Raw genomic sequence first — 25,122 nt, 5'->3', positions numbered from 1 at the left:
GTGAATCCAATTTGACTAAGGGTAAATGGTGGGTGTGAGACAGAGAGTGCACCTGATGCCCTGAGCCTCCCCCACATTGGGAGAAACCGGTGACCTTGACCCTCATCTGAGGGGACTCCCCAGCACTGACTTGACTGGAGTGACTTGGGCCCCTGCCTCAGCCCCAGACATCAAAGCTGCCGAACTGCTGGCCGGGTCCAAAGGGGACACCACACGCTTGGATTGGGGCTAAGGGATGCCGCTACCCTTTTGTAGACCTAGGGGCTGCTAGAGGTTTACTCGTCTGCTCTTTAGTCTTGAAAGGAGCATATCAGGGGACTTGGAGCCAGCACCTAGAAGCCCGTCTGCAGGAGGGAGCTATTGAGGTAATGAGATTAATAACTTTGACCTGACTCATACTACTACTGCTTGGCCTGCCTTGAGAGTGGTACTTGAGTGACGCAGTACTGAGAGAGCCCCTGTTGCCCTGCTGCTCCGCCTTTCTCCCTGGGAGCCACTGTCAGGCCTGTTTGCCTCCCTATTGAGACTAGCGAGAAGTGACGAGAAGTGAGCTGCTGGAGCACCTGAATCGGACCCTGCCTGGCTCGGTTGAGGGACAGGGAGACAGCCCAGTATGAATGTGTAGAGATATGAGTGTCATTTACACCCGGGGACCTCAGGGATTTGCAGTGATGTCATGAGACTACAACTCCTGGGCCTGCTGCCCTGGCCCCTGACTAGCAGGGGCAACTTACTGCTGGCCCTTCCCATGGACTGACAACGAACACAGCACGTATTCGGCAATAACGGTGCACGATGCCATATCCTGAATGGCCCATCCTGACCCACAACGAACATGGATAAAACCAGCTGTAGAAGGGACTAGGACCCTGGAAACACAACGGGTCCCCTGAATGATGCAGCCCCAGCAACGCAGGTTGGGAACCTCACACTGCAAGATGTTATACTGGTTGTTACCTCCTCCCAGGAGGCATAAGAGACTAAAATAGACATCGTGTGATCAGACCTGGGCTTCCTGCATGATGACCACAAAAGCCTTGTGGAAAGTGTCACTGCAAATGAGCGTACATTAGTGTAGATACCACTGGAAACTCACCTCAACCACTAAGAAGGTGTCTAAAATAAAGGCTAAAGTTCAAACACTCAAACAGCAAGCAGAGGTTGCTGGAAATCGCTCCCGCTACAACAACATCAGGGTGGTGGGTTTTCCGAAATAATTGAAGAATTCAACATGCTAGATTACCTGGAAAAATGACTGAGAGAAGAGGTGGTGATGGAAGTTCACTCCACCTTTTTAGCACTCGAACCAGCCCATCGAGTACTGTCCAGGCCACATGCTACTTGGGGCTCCCCCACGACCAGTGGTGGCCCAGTTACTCAATTTCAAAGATAGAGACCATACCCTAACGTAAGCCCAGAGCAAGAGAGAGAGCTATGAGTTGAAAATGCAGTGATACAGATTTCCCCAGCCTTTTCGGAGTAGTTACAGAGACAGAGAACCTCCTTTCAGGATGCAAACAGATGCTTACAGCGATGGGCCTCTCTTATGCAATGTTGTTCCTCGCCCGACTGAGAGTGGAGGTTCTTTATGGTGGCAAATTCTTTCACTTCCTGCAGGAAATATGAGACTGTTGGACCACCAGCCTGGAACGGAGCCTGAACAGAGCCCGCGGCCACTTGCCTACGGAGATCCAAGTCCAGGTGAGGAAGTCGATGCCCAGTTATACTGGCCCCTCGCAGGATGAAGAGCCACTCGAGAGGCAGAAGTTGATAGAAGTAGTGGTGTTGCTGAGCAGAGGAGGGGCAGGACCACTGACACCTGAAGATGAGGATATTGCAAGGGACTCGGACTTTGACTGAGACTCCAACATGTCAACAGGTTTGAGTCTCATGTACCTAAAGTAACCCTGAGGTTGTCAGATGACATCATACATCGTCTTGAACACAATTGTAACAGGTGGGGGGTCGGTTACTGTGGACTGGCAGATATGCTTGGAGATCTTAAGGAAACTACTTATGTTCTTTCCTGGGGCTGGGGATACAAATTGTAAGAACAATACTGGACAGAGGGACTGCTGTCTGGGAGATCTCTTGCCCAGCCCCCTAGCAACCGCAGGGGACTTACCCAAATTTAGTATTCACTGATTATTTGTTTGGGTGGGTGGTAGCACTCTGCTTGTCCTGGGGTGTGAGTGTTGGGATTGTTATTTCTGGTTAAGTTGTTGGAGATACATAAGTCGTACTATGCAGTTTGCAGTATCTGTACTGTACCTGGGGGTGTTGGGGGGCAGCGGAACAGTGGTTAAATGCACGATCTAATACAACTGACCTATATTATGGATGGCGACCACACTAACTTATAAGTACCTCTCCTGGAAAATCTGTGGAATGCACACTATGTCAAAGTGCTATAAAGTGCTTTCCTATTTGAATAGGAGGGGTATCCAAATTGCTCTACCACAGAAGACGTGCTAAGGAGGGAAAGGCTCTCCAGCGTCGCTGGAGAGTCCAAGTGCATTACACCACATACTCTGCCTATGCGAGGGGGGTCCTAATATGGATAGGAGGGGGTCGTAATAAGGCTATGAGTGGGAGTACCATTCCAGTGCCTTGGCACCCTGATAGATCTGGAGGGTAGGTACATAGTGACTTGTGGTTGCCTGGCGGATCGGGACCTCACAATAAAAAATGTTAATGTCACAAACATGTATAAGGGCACCTTCTTTGCAGGTTTGTCTGGGCCCCTTGCACCACACCTGACCAACTCTGCCAGTATGGGGGGAGATTTTAATAATGTGGCGGATACACAAGTGGATAGATTGAACCCTCCACAGTGGCTATCTCACTGGGGAATTCTTGACTTTTGAAGGCAGAAGCATCCACAGGGGCGGGATTACTCCTTCCTCTCTAGTCTCCATGAAGTCCATTCCTTTGCACTCCAGATGTCCTTAGGTCTGTATATGTGGTTGAACACCTAGCCCGCACAATCTCAGACCATAATCTCACACTGCTGCATCTCCGATGGACCCAGGCTTGCCCTTCCATACCCACATGGCAAATAAAACCTGAGTCTCTAGGGGACCGGACATTCTGAGAATTTATTAGAGATATATTGAATCAATATTTTAACCTTAATACTAACACAGCATTGTCTCTCCAAGTGGTATGGGACATGCTTACAGTAGTTATTCGTAGCCATTATATAGCTGACTCAAAGGGAGTCAGGCATACTCCGCTGCGGGATATCCTGATAGGTGAGGATCACCTGAGAGCTATTGAAGAACGTAGGCCAGGACATCGGAATTACAGCCTTGCCTTCTAGATGCTATGGATTCTGTGGCAGCTCAGACAGAATGGCTTTGATGCTTCGACTATCACTAATATATGGACAGAACACATGCTGAGTATGAACGGACGGGATCCCTTTGGGCCAGGTTGACTAACCTCACCAAACATTGCTCACCATTAATAGAGCTGGAGGTGGAGGGAAGGGACAGGATATATACCCAGGGGGGGGTTAACTCCCACTTTGCTCAATATTACTTGAACTTTTACAAAAGTATGATAACACACAATAGCATAGTGTTACATACCTATCTGGGAAACTTGGATCTTCTGCGTCTTACTGTGGATGAAGCAGAGATGCTGGGTGGCGAGATAATGCCACAGAAGATAAAGGGTGCCATAAAATCCATGGAACGGAATAAGACTCCTGGAACTGATGGATGCCCAGCAGAGTTTTAGGTGCCTACTCTGTGGAATTGATGCCCAGTCTGATGACCCTCTATGCTGCGGCCAAGGACACCAGACACTTACTAGACACCATCTGTGAAGCACTTATTGTCCCCATATTGAAACCAGTGAAACCATCATCTGATCCTACAGCATACAAACCACTTTCAATGCCGAACATTGACTATACGATTTTTAGTTGAATAATACTGGTGACCAGACCGCTTCATTTCATGACTAAACTAATATACCTGGACCATGCAAGATTTATACCTGGGCGCAACACTGCCATCTACATCAAGAGGCTCCTGGCTATACTAGAGCCAAGCGGTATGACCGTGATAGGGCAGCAGTCTTTGCTGTTGATATCACACATAGAATTTTGGAGGACCTTACCGCTCTCTGTGGTGGGCAGTATAACCCTGCTAAGGACAGTGGCCCTACCCCGCCTTTAGTACTTCTTCTGCACGCTCCCACTTTCAATCCCGCAGGCACTATTCAAGGACATTAAATCCTTTATAACTACCTTCACACAGGGAGTTGGCTGAAGACACGCAGCAGTGGCTGCAATGCAGCACTCGACGGCAATTGGTGGAATGGGGGTTCCCGACTTTGAAGCGTATTACATAGCCCAGCTGCAATGGTTGGTACAGTGGATGGCGTGCAGACAGGATCCAACCAAGCCCCAAAATCTGTTTACGCCGATCCTGACTGATATCATTCATGTGTTCCCTGGAGTGAAGTGCATCTCTCCTGGAGACATGCAGGAGCTGCAGGAGATTACTAAATGCTGGAACCATTGCTTGCAAAAAACACATAGCAAGGTTCCACACTCTCCTGACATACCCCTTGTCATGCTAAGAGAACTACTCCATGATGGATGCCGGGGGGACTAGATTCCTGGATGGAGGCGGTGTGACAAAGATGGGAGACCTATTTAGGTACTCGGAAATGCTCCCTACCACAAAGCCATTTCCTTTTACACAAGGCAATCAAAACAGTGTTGCGGGAACAGTGGGGTGCTGGCGCCTCTGAGCCAAGATCACTTCAAACCTGCAATTGCATGGCCCTCTCTGTTTGCACCATAAAGGCGGTATCTTGTTTGTATAAGGCAATATGGGAGGACCTTCAGCGACCGCGCGAATGCCTGCACATGTGGTGGGAGGAGGAGTAGGACCCCTATTGAGGTTAAGGCCTGGGACACCATACTGGTGAGAACTCTGAAATCGTCCTGAAATGCACGCTTTAAGCTTATCAATTATTATGTCCTTCACAGGTCGTACTTAATCCCTGGACGCATCATGAGATACTTTCACTTGGCTGATGCGGCTTGCTCAGATGTGGGAAATGGGAGCCCACTTTTTTAATATGTCTGGTCATGCCCCTTGCTTAGGGCTTACTAGGGGGAAATTATGACAACCATTATGACCACCGTTACTAATGTCATGGCGAGAGATGTTCCTGACTCCGCAGCCCATTGCCTATTGGGATGCTTTACACACAGCCAAAACCAAGGTCATGAGTAAATTCCAGGATTTGGCGTTTATGCTAGCCAAGCGAGAAATCAGAGCAATTGGAAGACACTGGGAGGGCCCTGAATAGCAATATGGAGGAAGGAAGTGGAGAAGTGGGCGGGCTGCGAGAGGAGGTTGTTCCTAAGAGAAGCCAGGTGCGGGGTGGGGTACATGGCCAGAGCCTGGGATACCGTAGTGGCTAACTTCGCACTCCCAAATCTGACACTCCTATACCGTCCCCTTTGGGGTCCCCTGTGATTTGTCCACAATGAGACCTTCTCATAAAAGGGGATATCTTTGATACACCAAGGTTACTGAGGGGATGCAGCTCACTTGTCGACCTGATGGATCCTGCCTACTCCTAGCACTAACTTCACGGCACTCGGGGAAACCACACATTGACACAATATATGCATGACCTGGTACTGACTCAGAAGGGAGGAAAGTGGCAGGACTGTTTCTTACTATGCAAGGATTGAACACAATTTAAATTGTTGATGACTTAAGAACCATATTACAAACATGCTGTTCGTATGTAATTGCACTGAGTGCTTGATAAAAAACCTCATTAAACTCTGGTTTCAAAAAATAAATTCACAAAAAGAACTTTTACAGCACAAAAAGGAGTATCTCCACATAAGCTTCTATTTTCTTCCTGTTTTTTGTACATTTGTAGCATAGGACTAAGACCACGAGGAGGGCTCCCTGGGCCACAAACCACAAGCGGCACTAGGTGATACCACCGCCACTTTGCCCCGAAATGCTTAGAGCTGCACTCTCTCTTTGCCACTAAAAACTGGCTACCCGATGCACTTTACCCCACTGAGCCTCACATTCCTAAACACATCCCTCCTGTTTTTACCTCTCCCTAGAGTCTGCCTGGCGCCTGACTACTCGAGCAGCAGAGAAGACCCGAAATAAGAGCTCACTTCCTTCCCTTATGCAGATCCAGGGACTCCTATTGTCCGTCTGTCAGTAGGAGCAGGAAATCCACTTGATAAAGGGTAGGAACATGGACCAGGAGAAAGTTCCAAGCAGCCTCTGGAGAGTGCTTGCACATCACAGAAAGATGGTTGATGGCACTGAAGCAGAAATGTCATACACACAATGCCACTACTCTTGGAGGGCTGAGGAACCCTTCAAAGTACACCAACCAGGAATTTGGACAAGTCACAAGATGAGCTTGGGATTAAACCTAAGCATATTAATGTTATGTTATAGGTGGTTTTATAGCGCGCTCAATTACTCAGGAGTATTCTGGCGCGTAAATATGTGATGTGATCTGACATCTTAAACAGTTCCCTTCCAGCCTGAAACCCTTTCTTAAGGTTAAATGCAACATTGGATGTGCTCTTGGTCACACAGGCAGCTGAGCACTCACTAACACAGTGTAGCATACTTCATCTTCGGGCTCTCCTACATAGCTCCTTAGTTAATCCAAAATCTAAGCATGCTAGATGACTGAAATAGCATGTGCATGGAAGAACCATAGGCTATTTCCCTATTGCTAGATAGGAAAGACGTGTGATGAAGCATGCCATACTATGTAGGTGAGGGATCTACTACTTGTATAATCGATAAGCTTAGAACCAGGAAACCACTTTGGTGACAGCTGCGCTCTACAAATGCAATAACTAAAAAAAGCACATAAGATGTTGCATAAGACCTTAACATAGGTGTTACCATTCATGCGAACTCTCTCAGATGTCAGGACTCCTCTGGAGGTGAGATAAAGGCTGGGATAGAACCCGTTCATCTGGAGGGGAAGGTTCAAAGGACGGTGTCAATGTGTGCAGACACAATAGTTCAACCCATATGAAGAACAATTAAGACCTCACTCTATACCAACCAAAACTGACTTTACAGTCTGAAGAATTTAGTTACACAGAAGGGCCATTTTGTTAAAGATTGTGCTCTATGTAAATGATAATACTCTACTACATTCCAGCTGTATATCTGTAAGATGTGCTGAAAAATTCACCACGGGGCAACCCACAAACCCCCCACTCTCTCAATGAATGAGTTTGACTCATTTGCTGCACTTGGAATGTATGTACTACTTTGATATTTTACAGCCACCATGACTGTTATAAATGTGAAGTCAGTGACCAGTATCCACACTATGGTAAATGTTCCAGCACCACGGGTGATGAGGAGTCTGGCACTGTGAATATTCTGAGTATGAATGACACTTAATGAGATGTCTCAGACACACTGGAACTTCTGTGTGAGTCAAATGTATACTGCTGTCAAATACATGATCTATAGAAAAAAAGTTACCATTTATAATGAAACAACATCTAAAACATTCGTTCATTGAGTTATTATAAAGAAAATTAGAAAAACAAAATATTGTTACAAATAAAAATGCAAATATATGAGCGATGACAGTATATGAGAGAAATGGCATGTCTCCAAACTCTCTAAAACTTAATTTGGTATAAGAGAGGGTTGTATGAATGAAAAATGGAGATTAAAATGTATTGTCTTAATTGGTAGAATAGGTAAGGTTTCACAGCTTTAAGCATTGATGATAACGGTAATAACAGTTTGATGCGAGGTTAAGAAACTAAATATCTAATACACCGTGAATGGATTACGATTAGCATCTTTGCTAATGGACAATAACAATAAAAAAATAGAGTAATGTCTAGCATTTTTTGGATCTAGCATTTTTTGGATCAGTATCTCTTGCTTTCTGATGCAAAGTCATATATTTTTCTATGGCAGCTAACCGCTCTGAAAGAATAGGTGTGCACCTCTATTTTTTAGTTATCCTTTTTCCAGTCTTGAGCAGCTAATGGAAGCAAGCTCATACTGGGATTGAACTGTAGTCAATCACTGTGTTAAAAGGAATTCTGTCTGTAGGATATAGGCAAAAACAACAGGTGATGGACAGAATGCAGAACAATGTCATACATTCACCCCAGTACAGAGATCTGGGCCTAAATCCATTGTTTTTTTTGCTCACCGTGCCTTTCCAGTTTGAACCCAGCCATATGCAAATCAGTCTTGACCCTGTGCCCCATGAGAACAGTCCAGCCCGAACTGCCAAGCCAGGTCCTCCCTGGACTGGAAACAAGCATCCAAGGACGGGTTTCGGGCTTTCAGCCCTCATCAGCCTGGATAGCTTGATTCCAGTGGCATGGAGAGCACGGGACTCACGTCTGAGCATACCCGTCCCACTCGGGGTGACAAAAGCAAAAACAACAGGTGATGGACAGAATGCAGAACAATGTCATACATTCACCCCAGTACAGAGATCTGGGCCTAAATCCATCGTTTTTTTGCTCACCATGCCTTTCCAGTTTGAACCCAGCCATATGCAAATCAGTCTTGACCCTGTGCCCCATGGGAACAGTCCAGCCCGAACTGCCAAGCCAGGTCCTCCCTGGACTGGAAACAAGCATCCAAGGACCGGTTTCGGGCTTTCAGCCCTCATCAGCCTGGTTAGCCTGATTCCAGTGGCATGGAGAGCACGGGACTCACGTCTGAGCATACCCGTCCCACTCGGTGTGACAAAAGCAAAAACAACAGGTGATGGACAGAATGCAGAACAATGTCATACATTCACCCCAGTACAGAGATCTGGGCCTAAATCCATCGTTTTTTTGCTCACCATGCCTTTCCAGTTTGAACCCAGCCATATGCAAATCAGTCTTGACCCTGTGCCCCATGGGAACAGTCCAGCCCGAACTGCCAAGCCAGGTCCTCCCTGAACTGGAAAAAAGCATCCAAGGACGGGTTTCGGGCTTTCAGCCCTCATCAGCCTGGATAGCTTGATTCCAGTGGCATGGAGAGCACGGGACTCACGTCTGAGCATACCCGTCCCACTCGGGGTGACAAAAGCAAAAACAACAGGTGATGAACAGAATGCAGAACAATGTCATACATTCACTCCAGTACAGAGATCTGGCCTAAATCTATCGTTTTTTTGCTCACCATGCCTTTCCAGTTTGAACCCAGCCATATGCAAATCAGTCTTCACCCTGTGCCCCATGGGAACAGTCCAGCCCGAACTGCCAAGCCAGGTCCTCCCTGGACTGGAAACAAGCATCCAAGGACCGGTTTCGGGCTTTCAGCCCTCCTCAGCCTGGATAGCTTGATTCCAGTGGCATGGAGAGCACGGGACTCAGGTCTGAGCATACCCGTCCCACTCGGTGTGACAAAAGCAAAAACAACAGGTGATGGACAGAATGCAGAACAATGTCATACATTCACCCCAGTACAGAGATCTGGCCTAAATCTATCGTTTTTTTGCTCACCATGCCTTTCCAGTTTGAACCCAGCCATATGCAAAGCAGTCTTGACCCTGTGCCCCATGGGAACAGTCCAGCCCGAACTGCCAAGCCAGGTCCTCCCTTGACTGGAAACAAGCATCCAAGGACCGGTTTCGGGCTTTCAGCCTTCATCAGCCTGGATAGCTTGATTCCAGTGGCATGGAGAGCACGGGACTCACGTCTGAGCATACCCGTCCCACTCGGGTGACAAAAGCAAAAACAACAGGTGATGGACAGAATGCAGAACAATGTCATACATTCACCCCAGTACAGAGATCTGGGCCTAAATCCATCGTTTTTTTGCTCACCATGCCTTTCCAGTTTGAACCCAGCCATATGCAAATCAGTCTTGACCCTGTGCCCCATGGGAACAGTCCAGCCCGAACTGCCAAGCCAGGTCCTCCCTGGACTGGAAACAAGCATCCAAGGACCGGTTTCGGGCTTTCAGCCCTCATCAGCCTGGATAGCCTGATTCCAGTGGCATGGAGAGCACGGGACTCACGTCTGAGCATACCCCTCCCACTCGGGGTGACAAAAGCAAAAACAACAGGTGATGGACAGAATGCAGAACAATGTCATACATTCACCCCAGTACAGATATCTGGGCCTAAATCCATCGTTTTTTTGCTCACCATGCCTTTCCAGTTTGAACCCAGCCATATGCAAATCAGTCTTGACCCTGTTCCCCATGGGAACAGTCCAGCCCGAACTGCCAAGCCAGGTCCTCCCTGGACTGGAAACAAGCATCCAAGGACCGGTTTCGGGCTTTCAGCCCTCATCAGCCTGGATAGCTTGATTCCAGTGGCATGGAGAGCACGGGACTCACGTCTGAGCATACCCGTCCCACTCCGGGTGACAAAAGCAAAAACAACAGGTGATGGACAGAATGCAGAACAATGTCATACATTTACTCCAGTACAGAGATCTGGCCTAAATCTATCGTTTTTTTGCTCACCATGCCTTTCCAGTTTGAACCCAGCCATATGCAAATCAGTCTTGACCCTGTGCCCCATGGGAACAGTCCAGCCCGAACTGCCAAGCCAGGTCCTCCCTGGACTGGAAACAAGCATCCAAGGACCGGTTTCGGGCTTTCAGCCCTCCTCAGCCTGGATAGCTTGATTCCAGTGGCATGGAGAGCACGGGACTCACGTCTGAGCATACCCGTCCCACTCGGGGTGACAAAAGCAAAAACAACAGGTGATGGACAGAATGCAGAACAATGTCATACATTCACCCCAGTACAGAGATCTGGCCTAAATCTATAGTTTTTTTGCTCACCATGCCTTTCCAGTTTGAACCCAGCCATATGCAAATCAGTCTTGACCCTGTGCCCCATGGGAACAGTCCAGCCCGAACTGCCAAGCCAGGTCCTCCCTGGACTGGAAACAAGCATCCAAGGACCGGTTTCGGACTTTCAGCCCTCATCAGCCTGGATAGCTTGATTCCAGTGGCATGGAGAGCACGGGACTCACGTCTGAGTCCCTTGCCCACTTTGCCACTGGATTCAAGCAAGCCGGGCTGAAGACGGCTGTAATGCCAGAAACCGTCCCTCGGAAGCTTGTTTCCGGTCCAGGGAAGGCATGGCTTGGCAGTTCGGGCTGGACTGTTGCCATGAGGCACAGGGTCAGACTGATTTGCATATGGTCATGTCTGAACTGGGATGGCAGAGTGGGCTAAGGAACGGTGATGGATCAGGCCCAGATCTTTTGACTGGGTGTGAGTGTTTGATTGGTTCAGATGCTCCGTCCATCACCACCCCCTTTTGTACCGTCTGTAGGATATTGCATTTTTATGCATTGAATGATAACAACAGAAAGGGCAAACTGAGGTCTCTGCCTTTAGCTGCTCACAGATGTGGTGATATGAGTATCTGAAGAAATCACGCACCTATTTTAAAGAATGTTACTTTTTTAGACATGTAAAAGCTTTTATATGTTTTGCAGCTATATCAGTGTCACACAATACAGTCATGAGATGTTGGATTAACTAAAACACTACATCTCGACAAGATAAAAATGAGTACTCCTCCACTCTCAGATCACCCATTGCCTTCAAATCACTTCTAGAGCTTGGTCCACAGAAAAAGTATTAAATCTGCACCCGTAGCTTTATGTCTATAAAGCGTGCAGATTTACTACTTTTTGGGATTTCACAAACATTCCAAAACCTATATCTGAAAAGCTGTGCCATGTGCAGGTTTCCAGGCATAGGTCTGAGACTGTTATTTGACTTTTTTAAAAGTCTTATATTCTCCCATGTGTTGCGTTCGTCACAGCAGAGGAGTCCTCACATGGGGAATGGAGCCCTCTGTGCAAATGTGCATCTGTTTTTTCTCCACCCGGAAAACATTTTCCGTTTGGGGAGTTCCTTCGCTGCCAACAAATGAGGGAGTAATCCATTTGCCTTCCCAACCTTGGAGGAGAGTAAAGCGGGTTCCATGCGAGAGTAAATCTCCAACCAGTTCCAGGGTGGAAAAGGGTCTGAAATCTGGGGATAATCAGAAATGTGCATGTTTGTTGGCGTCCCTAAATATCTAAGATGAACCATGACTTGGAATCTGCTCTTCCTCCCTTTGAGTAGGATTTACATGTGCAGAGGTCTCTGCACTCGTTGTGGAGAAATCAACACGTGTAAAAACAACTTACGCGTGCCAGGGATACCCGTGTGAGGTCTTAGAAGGTGTAAAAAAGGTAAATGTGGTCATAAATGTAAGTGCTATTGTAATTAGACCTTATTGACTGTATCTTGGCCTTTGACACGTTGCCTTTGGCCTAGGTTTGCACTAAGCAAACAGCACACGCCTACACACATATGTATTAGCACAGAGAAGGCGGTATGGTTTTCCATTTTAACAATCTAAAGCATAGTTTCGCTGTCATAATACTAAAGGCCATATTTATAATTTTGTCACGCAACGCCTGCAAGACACCTTGCTGTGCTGCACTATGTGAAAGGAGAGGGCAGGAAGGATGAACCATATCTATTAAGATATAGTGCATTCTTGCTGTCAGCTCATGCTGGTGCACTTTTGGCTGTCTAGCACCAATGTGGGCACCCTCGCACCATGATGCAAGGGTGCTTGAGTTGCAGACAGAATTGTTTTGTGCAGGTAGGTCCTACACAGAAACCATCCTTTGAGGCTTTTGCCTCTTTCTATGTGTGCTACAGAATGCAGCACAGATAGAAAGATGGGGGGAGGAAATGAAGATATTTCTCCTTGTTATGCTTTCCCTGGGAAGGTATAGCATTTTGATGCAGTCCCAGGTCTACAACTCATGGTAAATCTGGGAATGTGCCAAAATCCATGGGTTGATGAGCGGGAGCACCAATGCTCCACCCATGGAACACCTCCCTGGGGCTGAGTACTGCAAGGCAGCACCTTGCGCTGGCTTGCATTTCTCCAGATTTACAAAGCACCACATGGCCACGCAAGATGGTCTTGTTTGGCTTAGTAAATCCCATCTAGGTTATGCATCGCCCTTGCATTACCCTGCATGGTGCAAAGGTGACGCAAACATTTGATAAAAATGCTCCTTAATTTGTTAGACTGTTGTAACTTAAGTGAGAAGGTGCATGCCACATACATTAGATTTGAGATTTTAAGATCCTTGTCCCACAATGGATAGCAGTGCTTTCATCAACCTTAGCATGAAAGGTCTATGCATTTTAAAGATAGCGCTTCTCTGGCAGGTTTAATCAGTGAGACGATTACAACCTGAAGGACAGGTTTTACATTGAAATTCGGATATTGTGAGGTATATGTGATATTAGTAATAGCTATGCTGCCCACAGAACTCTTCAGTAGGATTGTGTAACCTGATGGGTAGTTGTTGGGACTGAGACCCTTTCCTGAGATCTTAGACCTCTTGGATTTCCTCAGTCTAATCAAACACATTGGTATTTCTCTGGGTAGGGTGTATGAATGCATAGGGCACTTCCGCCTATTCAAACAATTTTACTCCACACACATATGGATTTCTTTAAAGGCATCAAGAAGCTCCATACCTCTTTCCCTTTCTTCCTCCTCTCGTCAGTTCTGGCATCCACAACCCTAGACAGGTTGACGGTACTGTTAATGTACAGCAAGGTAGATGTACTTGCTAAGGGACCAAATTCCTGCAGATAAGGAAGGAGCGAAGTGATGAGACTTTCCAACACCCAGACCCAACACATAACACAAGGGAATGTTAAAATCCATTTTAGGATATGTTGCACAATAATGGAGAGCAGAACTGGGCAGAATTCCCATATTATCCTTTGTGGAAATGCTAAAATATTATGCAAAATGCAATGATGCACTACTGTGCAAATTGGTGATCTAGCATTTTACTAAATCTTTAATTGTGAAATGCACCCTCAATGGATAGTTTGAATACAAGGACATATTTTGCACTTAAAAAAATGTAAAATTGCATATGACGTGAACAGCAGTCGCTCATGTTCAGATCATTCACATTGTTTCATTGATCCCACAAAGCGTTTTTACCCAGACAAACCCTCACTTTCGCCATGTGGTGTAACACCATAATTACAGGCATTCAGTTTGACAAGCGTAATGCGAAATGCTGGAAATTATGCTAGACTAAACCAGGCTTCACGGATAGATGGCTGAACACAACGGAACACCCATGGAGATGTACGATATGCACTTTTCATCATAAACAGGCACATTTTGTTTTTTACATCGCAACAAAAAAATGTATAGTAGCCATTTTTAAGGTGTTTTGAGGAAAAGCCAGTTTAGAGAGGAACCCATGAAAGAAGCCCATCTCACAACTACATATTTTCTGTAGTTTGAAAATATTGCTAAATACCACTTTCCCAAAAAGAAGCATACAGTGACATTAAATTGCAGGGACAAAATCGCCCCTTACCCATGGGCCCTTCCTTTCAGGAAACCCCTAATTAGGATGCCTAGAGATCTGCCAATGCATTTTGTATCCTTTGAGTGTAAATTACCCTTTTTATGTGCCCCATCTGCGCTGCCTCTACTGTATGAAAAAAGTTTTTCTTCGCCTTGTAATATCTCTTAATCTAAAACACCAATGATGCTCAAAGTTTTTGATCCTAGATTATTATTACCTTCATACAGTTTCTTACATTGAGTTGATTTAATCAGTACCACTTGCATTGTGACACTTTTTGTTACCTTTTTTATCATCAATGTTTTGTACACACTACGTCCAGCACTATATGCAACTGAGGCTCAAGATCCTAAGTCACATATTGTTGCACATAAACTAACCGACCTGAAAGAATGAGTGAAAGTTAATATTTGTTACTGTACATCTTTTTAATTTTGAGGATCTAAAGGTAGGAAGCTCCTGTTTAAACATGGGCGGATCTAGCGGATCTCGCGTACGCGAATTTGCGGATTTACGGATTCGCAATCCGCGAAAATACGCGAACTCTCGCGGATTGGCGGATTTTCCCGTTTTTTGTGTTGGCGAGTGTTCGCGAGGATTTGTGGACAATTTCGCAATTGCGAACTTACTTTTCGGCTCGCAACGGCCGCGACTATGTTGTTTCTACGTCTGGTTTATCATCACAGGTTCACAGCACCCTCTGTTTCACCACTGCCACCCTCTGGGACACCCATGCCACCCTCTGGTACATCCTCACTGCCACCCATTAGGTTTGTTTATCACTGTAGATTATGGGGGTTGAAAAAAGCAAGCACACCTCCCCTACTTCAACTGCCATGAATTAATTTGGGGTTGATTAATGTGTCAGTTATTTTGAAAGTTCCAGTCTGGCTGGCACCTGCTTCCTTCCTTATCTGTAATTTGCTTTCTGTTGCAGTGCAATTTTTTTTCACAGGACCTTTATGGTCTACTTGTAGCTATTCTATGAGCCTGCTGTTTGGGTCATAGCAGGGTCATAGAATAGTTGCAAACTCTGGAGGGGCCCCTCAGGAAGCACTAGAGTGAATGTTACTAATGTTAAGTTTGAACTTTTGCACCTGCTCATTGCTTTCAGTTTAGCAAAAATCGTTTTTTCTGCAATTTCGCGCGTTTTTTGGGGCGCGAATCCGTGCGAGATCGATTTCGGAAGCCGCGAATGCTTGCGAATACACGAATTATTTTTTTGCGGCGTGTATGTTCGCGTGATTTTGTGCGTGTTCGCAAGGCGCTTGTAGCTATACGTTTGCCAAGTTACCCTAGCGGTCGTACACGGGCGCGGCCATCTTGTTTGCGTGACGTAATTCCGTTTCCGGCCGCTATGTGTAATCTCGCAAAGTGTGCTGCTCGCTAGTACAATTTCGCGCGTGCTCGCGAGGAAAATCTCGCGCGAACTTACCCACGCGGTCGTGAACGGGCGCTGCCATCTTGTTTCTCATTCATTGCTATGGTTCTGGGCATGCTTTCTGTATCCTCTCTGAATCTCCGCCATCCTTTGCTTGTTTGAAGTTTATTTGATCTATTTTACTTATTATCTATCCCTCTATTTTTCTAGCTCTATATTTTTGTGTTTTCTGCTACTTTTAGTTACTTTTAAACTACTTTTTTAAACTCTTTTCTTTTCTTCTTCACTATTCTATTTCTTCTTTATCATTTAACTTTATTTCTACCCAGACCATGGTAAAGGGAGCCGGGAAGCACCCTGAGAAGGGGAAGGGTCCCGCACCACGTGCCCGGCTCCCGTGCGGGCGTTTGAGGGGGGAGCAAGTGGTGCCACGGGAGATCTTTAGCGCGGAGGAGGTGGGCGCACTAATCTTCTACGTCCAGCGCCGCCTCCCCAAGACCATCCTGGGAGGCGGCAAGATCGCAACCGGCTATGGCATCCGGGAGCGCCGGAAGCGGTGGGAGAAGGTGTGCCGGGCCATGTTTAAGCTCTCTGGGGTCCGGCGCACCTATAACCAGGCCACCCACCGCTGGACGGATGTCATGGACCGGGAACGGGACTTGCTGGACGCGCTCGGCGTAGAGGTCCCCGGGCTTGGTGAGTAGTAGTAGCTATTCATCACTACTCTGTTTTATCCGGCTCTGTTATTTGCAAATCTTTGTTCTTTACCAAGAGCAATAATGCTGCCGATTACATTGTAGGTAAATTATATTTCAAAATCTTCTATGCATTTCAGGTGCACTGCTCTCCTTCTCAGTAGCCTTGCTTGCTAATATGTTTATTTGTTTTGTATTTTGTGTTCATTTCATTGGCCTGAGAAATTATGTATGAGTGTAGTGTAAAGATAAGAACTGCGTAATGCTAGACAATAAGGGTCATATTTTCAATTACCGGCGCATCCCTGCAAAGTAGCAGGGATGCGGCAGTAATTGTGTGCCATGCCACCACCACCCATTGGCCCAAAACGTCACAGAAGCCTTACGCATCTGTGCCGTAAAGGCGGCGCATTGCTGGAGTTGCGAGCCAACGATGGCGCAGCTCCAGCAATGCTCTGGGGTACCCTATCTCCCCAATGCTGCATCAAGCCGTACGTCGGCTTCAAGCAGGCGCAGGGTTTGAGTCATGCATCATTGTCCTAAAAGTGACTGATTGACATCTTGTAGATTTCCCTCAGCCACTTTTAGGATTCGTTCCTGCGCCGGAACGCCCTCCCTTGCGCCGGAACGCCCCCTGATGGCGCAGGGCTTTACAACGTGATGCATCTCCCATATGTGTTTTTTTTTAATATATACGCCGCACCAACACCATGGCGAGTCTTTTGTTCTGCCGCTGCGTCACAAAAGTCACGCAACAATGGAGGAAAATGAGCCGCAAGGGACTTCTAAATCAGCCCCAACAGACTGAAGTCCAGTCCTTCCTTTAGACACATGGCTATAAGAAGAAATAGTGGTGGTGGTGGGTGGATTGATAGTTTGAGTATTCACTGATCTGCAAGCAGGATGGACTTTGTCTGTCACTTCGCGTGCTGCGGACTGCTGCCTGCCAGGCCTAGGCAAACCTCTTTAGTAGTCTGTTTATTGAGTTACATAGGAACTTTCTAAGTCAACGGTCCGCAAATCAGGCAATACGAATAACGTAGTATACCACATGAGATAGATCCCGTGGAATAGTTGTCTATCTATTTGCTATTTCTCCAAAATATTTTGTTATTGTTCTTTTGAAATGTTTGATTTGGTTGACAAATCTCATCCATGTTTTCTGGTCTTTCTTTCTTTCATGTTGTACATCAGCTCCCCCCAAGGGCAATAGGACACAGGAGGAGGAGGGTGCTGTTCAGGAGGATGCAGGCCAGGATCGGGCAGGCGAGGGCTCCTTTGCTGGCCCCAGTAAGTTTTAATTTTAATAAAGAGTACCTATTTTTTCCTAGCGTTCCTCATTCGATTTTTTCTAAATCGTCTTTGATCTTCTTGTAGACTGGATCTAAATTCTTATCCTGCCTCGAATATGACTCCCTGTGGTATTACTAGATTATTCTTATTAGTCTGTCTGTGTAGCTAACTAAGATTGGACATTTGGCAATTCCATTGGACTCCCATTCTATTCAGCAATAGCTCTATGCACTGTCTCCTTACTGACTAGATAGTGTGGCAGAGTCATTTAGCTCCCGAAGTCACCGATGATTGATCCCCAATGATCATTAGATTATCCTACGCAGGACAAGAGTACGGAGTCACAGTCAAGAAGTGTCAGAGGCACTCATGCTTGCAAAAATTCCAAAACCTTTAGCTCATCCACTCTAGTCTGGAGGACCAAAAACCACAGAGTCTATTTAAGTTTAAAAGCTTTATTAAAAGTAAACACATTTATTAAAATCAACTTTGTCATAAAACTATTTAACTGAAAACGGAAAAGTGCTTAGTGCTGACGATTAATTGGACACATTTCTTGTGGTCGAGCCGAGCTCTCACCTGGTTTGAACTTGATCCTGGTCGTGTTCTTAGAAGTCAAGCTTCTGTCTGTTAGGAGAAAAAGTGGTGCGTGTTAAAAATAAAAAGCAAGCATTCATCAGTTGTGCATAAAAGTGCAGCAAGACAACAGCCTTCCCTGGAAAAAGGGAAATTTTTACTTTAGAGTAGACAGTCACAAATTATTACATTGTATTCTGTTTTTTTAACATTTCTTTATTACTCCTAGACCAAATATTATATAGTAGTGAGTGGTGTATTCTAACATTCTTAAATGTACTTTGTAGGTGGAACATCTGGTGGCGGGGCCAGCGCGGAGGTGGTGGTGTTGGGCGAGGAGGACTCTGGGGAGGATGCGGTGCAAGTGCCGGCGGACGGTCCTGTGAGGGTTCGCACGGTGGTGGCGGGAACAGGTAAGCTATATATTCCTTACTTATTGAGATTGAAGACTGCATAGTGTGCTTTCTGCACGGGTGTATTACAAATCAACCAGGTAGTAGCCTCCTCGAAATGTACTTCGACTTAGCTGTGAAGTTTTTGGTGAGAAGAATCCCAATAAGATCTTAGATGAACGTGATGGATGGGATGAACGAAAAGCGAAAGAAGGGTGTAAGTAAGTGGGATGCGAAATTTTATGATGGCTGGCAAAGAAGAATGATATGTGTTTGCTTGGCCCCCGAGGTGGCTGGGAAGGAAAGAATATGGTATGGTGCATGGCTGGGTCAATGATGAAGCAAGGATGGGTGGAAGGACAGCAGCCTGGGTGGGTGAAACAGAAACTGTATGTGTGCGTATACTTTGAATGAATGGATGCCTGGAGCATGGTATTATCTGACTCTTAGATAGCACATGTGTATCTAGAGAGAGTAGATGGTCGCTGGATGAACTAAGTGTTACCTTGAAGAGCATGTACCACCGCACCCGCACGTCCGTTCCAGTGTAGGGAAGGCAAGGAAAAGAAATTGTAAATTTGTCCAATACTACCATGAATAGTAGCAGTACTTTGTATTGCAACTGCAAGCACAGCATATATCCGGTTATTACGGTGGACACTCCGTACCTCTCTTAATAACTTTAGTTTAGTTGTAGTACGTCATTCATGTGTGGGTGTATCACTGTTCACTCAATATTGAGCAAAGCACCTAAAGTCATCCCATATGTCATCAAATACGTCCCATGTGAAGTGATAGATAATCAAATTATTTAGCTTCTTCATTTTCCTTTTCTAGTACTCATTTGCACTGTAGGGTGAAAGGTAAATTAATTAAGCAGTAGCCCTTGTAACAGAGTATTCTCAGTGCCACCCGTAATAGAAAAGTAATAGCTTCACCACCTGCATGTACTGGACCGGTACAGTAACGCAAGTCTGTCTCACTCATCATGGTGTGCAACTGTTTTTCTCGGGTGCAAGTTCACTGTGCTGCCATTCTGCCGGCTTGCATAAGATAACGTACCAATTTTCCTAAACAAGAGAGAAGAAGAAGAATAAGACTGGTGTACTGTCATAGTCGACTGTAATGGAAGTCCATAGTGGTCGTAGAATTTGTTCATTAAACTACCACTAATGTTAGAGCAAGGATGCAGAAGTGGGAGGTTACATAGATACTGTCCTCAATAGTTATGTACTGTGCTTTCAATTTGCTACTTGTACTGTGACCCAACTTTCGGCTCAATCACTTTGTGTTATTAATGCTAAGGAGCATTGGTTACAGACTATGTCTTTCTTTCTTCATATAGTTGCTCCTTCCAAATCGACATCACGGAGGGAGCAGGCTCGAATGGCCCGGCAACGGAGGCTGGATGCCACTGTCGCCGAATATCGGCGGCTGGTGGCCCTGGAGGAGGAGGAGGACAGCAGTCGACCGGTGCAACCACAACATCCTCGACTGGGACAGCTGCATCCTCCTCCGTGACCCCACGGGCCGCCAGCATGCGCAGTGCTCCAGCGGTACGGAGCCGGGCTAACAAAGCCAACCGCCACCGCCAAGCAGCAGAAAGACCAGCTGCCCCCCACAGGAGCTGCAAGGCACGCCAACGCCGCCTAGGAGTCCGAATGTCCTACCTGGAGCAGGAGGTCCATAACTATAAGAACTTGGTGGAGGGCCTCCGCTTCGAGCTTGCCACCCTCCGCAAGGAGTATGATGCCCATGCCGCAAAATGCACCAGCACCCTCCAGTAGTGGAGTGTCCCTTGCCCTTTTTTTAGAGACTTTTGGGGGGTGGGATTTGGGAGTTGGGTTCTTTTTGGGACTTTTCAAAGACAATCGTTGGGGTTAGGGAGGGTCTTGAGGGAGATTATTTTGTTAGGGCTACATAAATATACATTTTTAAACTTTATCTGACCATACCTGTTTTTTACTGCTTTTCAGTCTGGTGGGTGGGGGACGGGGGTGTAACAGTAAGTTTGTTTTCCTGAACAGTCGTAGGACTTTAGTAGTACTACCGTCAATCTCTCATCTAGTCCTAATACTCCATTATACTACCTCCCACCAAACGCTTATCTTACCTGTAATTTGTGTTAGAAATTAGGGCTAGGCCCAGGGCTGGCTCCACGTGAAATGGGGATTAACGTTGGCAATCCTGGGCGGGTGAAATTTCCTCATTGCGGTGGTACTAGTGGTGTGACACAGTGGCAGTTGCATGCCTATGGAAAAAAAGAAAACGAAACCTGGTTTGTCCTTACTGTAGCATTACAACGGTTACAGTACGATCGAGAATATAGCAGGTGAAAGTACACTAGAACAGTGCCACAATGTAGCCTAACAAATGGTAAAGTATTTGCTTGCAAGTATAACTAGTACTTGCGTTGAATTTATTTGACATTGGCTCCTACTACTAGAAGAAATAGTACTGAAGCTGAGTAAGTCTAGAGGATATCCTCGTATTCCTTCACCAGCCTGTTGCTATGACCTTATCCTCCCCAGCAAGTGTGTGGAATTATTGATGTCATTTTAGTCAGACATCAAGCAAAACAACACAGCCCGGGGGAAGAGGGTTAGGGTTTGGAAAATGGATGGGAATGGGGGTTTCTTTTTGGGTAGGTTTTGTTGAGAGAAGAAAAAAAAAGCACAGCCTGGACAAACAATAATTGAAGATAAAGAAATCTTTGGGTACAAACTAAAGCTAACCACATGCAGTCACACTCATAGAAGAAAACAATGGATACTGTATCTGTATTCTGTATGTTGTTGGAGTTGTCCTGTTGAATTTGGTAAGTAAGTTGCATGCAGCAAACAATTCCTCTTATTAGCGGCACTCCTCCATTCCAGCTGACGCTTCGTCCATCAATGTTGGTGACCACTGACAGAAGACACCCTGTCCACTGCCTGCCTGGCGGATGTTGACTGAAACCCGGCCTGTAATTATTGAACGGAAAACAGGATTTGCTATTACAATACCACTGATAAATAAATATAAGGTATGTACGCTGTGTGGTGCAAAAAGTCACACTTTGATTTCCCTAATAGACAGTACAATATTTTTGAAATTGCGTGCTCTGTCTGAGTCACCTTTTTAAGGATAAATAAGTATGGCCAAAATATTATAGCGGATCTTTCCCCTCAAGGTAGGTGTACTGTAAACTGTGTTTTAGAACAAAATTTGACCTTCCCAGCAATGCTCCCACCAAGACCCTTACTAAAGCCAGTCGCAAAAATGTAGAAGACCCCCAATCAGATCTCCAAAAACGATGCCTAGCAGAAAAATGGTGACAAAACGTACTTTGAAAGTAACAGTAGGCCCAAATACACCCTTACCGACCGTGGATTGTATTCAAACCACTTGCAAGCAAGCAAAAGTATCCATAGCCAACATCGCTCCAAGAGTGCTCTAAAACCCCAGAACTGCGTTGCAATAGAACACCCCGAAACACATGCAATCCTGCTGCTAGGGCTAACCCTAACGAACCCTAACTTACAAAAAGTGCCAAAAGGTTTTTCCTTATGGATTTTGTCCAAAACACTTCTATCCGGTATTAGACCTTCCCAGGAATGCCCGAAGACCCGCCAACCCACCCGCAAAAAAGCACGCGACAACACCCCCAAACAGCAAAAAAGCGAAATCTCATACTTACAATATCTCTCGGCCTTCGGTCCAAACGCGCTGTGCAGCTAGGTCATCATCATAACTCCTGTTTTCCACCACGGATTTCCTGAAAAGCAAATGCAATCAAGATTAGACTGTCGCAGCAGTGCTTCGACAGAGACCCCGCAACCCACCCACGAACAGCAGGAAGCCCCCCAAAACGCTACATTGAGCAAGATGTCAGAAGAAATAGCAAAAAAAAGGCTTTTCCTTAAGGATTTTGTCCAAAACACTTCTATCCGGTATTAGACCTTCCCAGGAATGCCCCAGCCAAGACCCGCCAACCCACCCGCAAAAAAGCACGCGACAACACCCCCAAACAGCGAAAAAGTTAAATCTCATACTTACAATATCTCTCGGCCTTCGGTCCAAACGCGCTGTGCAGCTAGGTCATCATCATAACTCCTGTTTTCCACCACGGATTTCCTGTAAAGCAAATGCAATCAAGATTAGACTGTCGCAGCAGTGCTCCCAGACCCCAAAACTCACCCCCAAACACCCGGAACCCCGCCAAAGAGCACCTCAAAGGCAAGCAAGTCAGCAAAAACGGCAAGAAATTTCCACCTCATATTTGGTCCAAAACACTTTTATCCATTATTAGAGCTTCACAGCAATGGGCCCAAAGCCGTCAACTCACCCGCAAAGAAGTAGAACACCCCCACAAGTGCTGAGTCTTTCTTCATTGGGCGTAATCCAGCACTCTGCTTTGAGGGAAATCGCAGTCTGGAGGAGGAGGATAGAGGAGCATGTTCTTCAGAACTTGTGAACCTGAGGAATGTAGACTGCGGCACCTTCAAATCAATAAGCAAACAAGTGAAGACAGTTCTGCTGATGGTCTTGTTTTTGGGATTATGTGATTAAAGTTTGAATCAAATTAACTGTGCAAAACAAAGAAAGACAGACACACAGGAATAAAAGTGAATAAGGACGAAAAAGAAAGTTATTGATTCATTGTCTCATTTTCAGGGCTCGGTGTCAGGGAATAAGAAGAAGATTTCGTCATCATACTCTGCGAATTCAGGCAGGATGAGGTCAGTGCCACCGAACAGAGAACAAATCCCCTCATCTACGTTGCCGTCCTCCTCGTCTTCATGCGGCGTGCTTTCTCGTACTTTGTAATCTGGTGGTATGAGGTGCTGATTCATCTTGATCATTGTCAGCCGCTCCACATTTTTGGGCGAGAGGCGGCTCCGTTTGGGAGTTACAATGCCACCAGCAGCACTGAAAACACATTCAGAAGACACACTTGCGAGTGGGCAAGACAAATAGTTTATAGCCAGGTTGGAGAGCTGTGGCCACAATTGTTTTTTGCCATGCCAATACTGCAATGGCTCATCATTAAGAAAGACCTCTGTTGAGTCATTCAGATAGTCCTGCACCATCGACTCAAGGTCATCAACGGTTCCTCCACTTTGCTTACTTTTTGCTGTGCCTGTGACATTTTTTCGAGAACCATACCCAAGCAAACTTAGCCAATCCTCCACAGCAGCCACTGTTACTGTTGTGTGTGGTGCAGATGATCCAGTTGCCGGTGTCTTTAACGGCTGAGAGGTCACTTGTGCCCCAGCCACAGGTGCAGAAGTGGATTCTTGTGACTGGGGATGGCCTGCTGATGCTGATGCTGATGTACTGCCTTCTCCTTCAATAACCTGCCGTTCTTTTTCAAACCTCTTGGCTGACCAGGCTAGCCAATGTTTGTACTTTTGAACATCTTCATCAGCAAAAGGAAAGAATGCTTCGCCTGCCAGCGCCTTTTTGTAGCGTGGATCCAGAATAGTAGCACAAATGTAATGCTGTTCTGACTTGATCTTTTGAAGACGTTCATCACCACGTAGGCGCTCTAATAATTTCTCAGACAAAATAAAAGGGTCTTTTTTTTTACATCTTTTTCAAACTCAGAAGACACCGCCATCAGTTGGTGCTCCAGCATGCACAACAATGGGATAGCTTTTCCCAAATTACAGTCCTCCTGGCTGACTGCACGCGTGAAGAACTCAAAAGGACGAAGCATGTCTGTCAGGCTTTTAACTATGTCCCATTGCGCCGCACCCATCCGCAGGTCCTCCTTCTGAGATGTACCCTCTGTTAAGAAATAGTGATCGAGTACCGTATACTGCTCATACAGACGCTCAAGCATGTAGAAGGTTGAGTTCCAACGTGTTGCCACCTCCTGGATGAGTGCTTTCACTGGTATTCGACTTTGAAGTAGCAGCCTCCTCAGATGCTTCCGGGCCTTAAAAGAATGGCTGAAATGGTTGCTCATTTTGCGGCAGGTGGCCATTACCGCGAACGCTGCACTGTCTCTATCACTCAAGAATTTTTGAACTACCAGGTTGATACAGTGCGCCAAACACGGCACTCTGAAATAGCCACCCAGCACCATGGCCTTACCTACATTGGCGCCATTATCCGTGGAAACATAACCAATCTGGCGTTTTTTTGGGGATAGCATTTTCAAGACCTTTTTGTTAAACTCGTCCAAAATGTTTTGGGATGTGTGACTTTTCTCCAAGCCAAACATGGCTAGTGTTGCATGTTTCCGAGCAGCTTTAAAAACTTGGTCCGGGTCAACACCTGCGTTTAGCTTTGCTTTAACACCTGAAAAAGAGACCCAGTGTGCAGTGATGCACATGTAATCAGCGCCTGCGCCACTGGTCCACATGTCTGTTGTCAGATGTATTGTGTGAACAGCACTCTTCTGCAA

General features: G+C 46.1%; 1 protein-coding gene across 5 annotated transcripts in view; it reads right to left on the bottom strand.

The window, feature by feature from the left end:
* The window catches only part of LOC144798733 (uncharacterized), a 784,842-nt gene that overhangs the window by 390,004 nt on the left and 369,716 nt on the right, over nt 1-25,122 (bottom strand). For all 5 annotated transcript variants that reach the window (XM_078669743.1, XM_078669744.1, XM_078669747.1 and 2 more), the window contains one exon: nt 13,532-13,642. In XM_078669743.1, coding sequence (XP_078525869.1) covers nt 13,532-13,642 — 111 coding nt within the window. The remainder of the gene's footprint in view (nt 1-13,531; nt 13,643-25,122) is intronic.

Source organism: Lissotriton helveticus, chromosome 12 (genome assembly GCF_964261635.1).
Source record: "Lissotriton helveticus chromosome 12, aLisHel1.1, whole genome shotgun sequence".
NCBI classification, from domain to species: Eukaryota; Metazoa; Chordata; class Amphibia; order Caudata; family Salamandridae; genus Lissotriton; species Lissotriton helveticus.
Note: the sequence above shows the minus strand (reverse complement) of the source record. Positions and strands in the feature narration are given on the sequence as shown.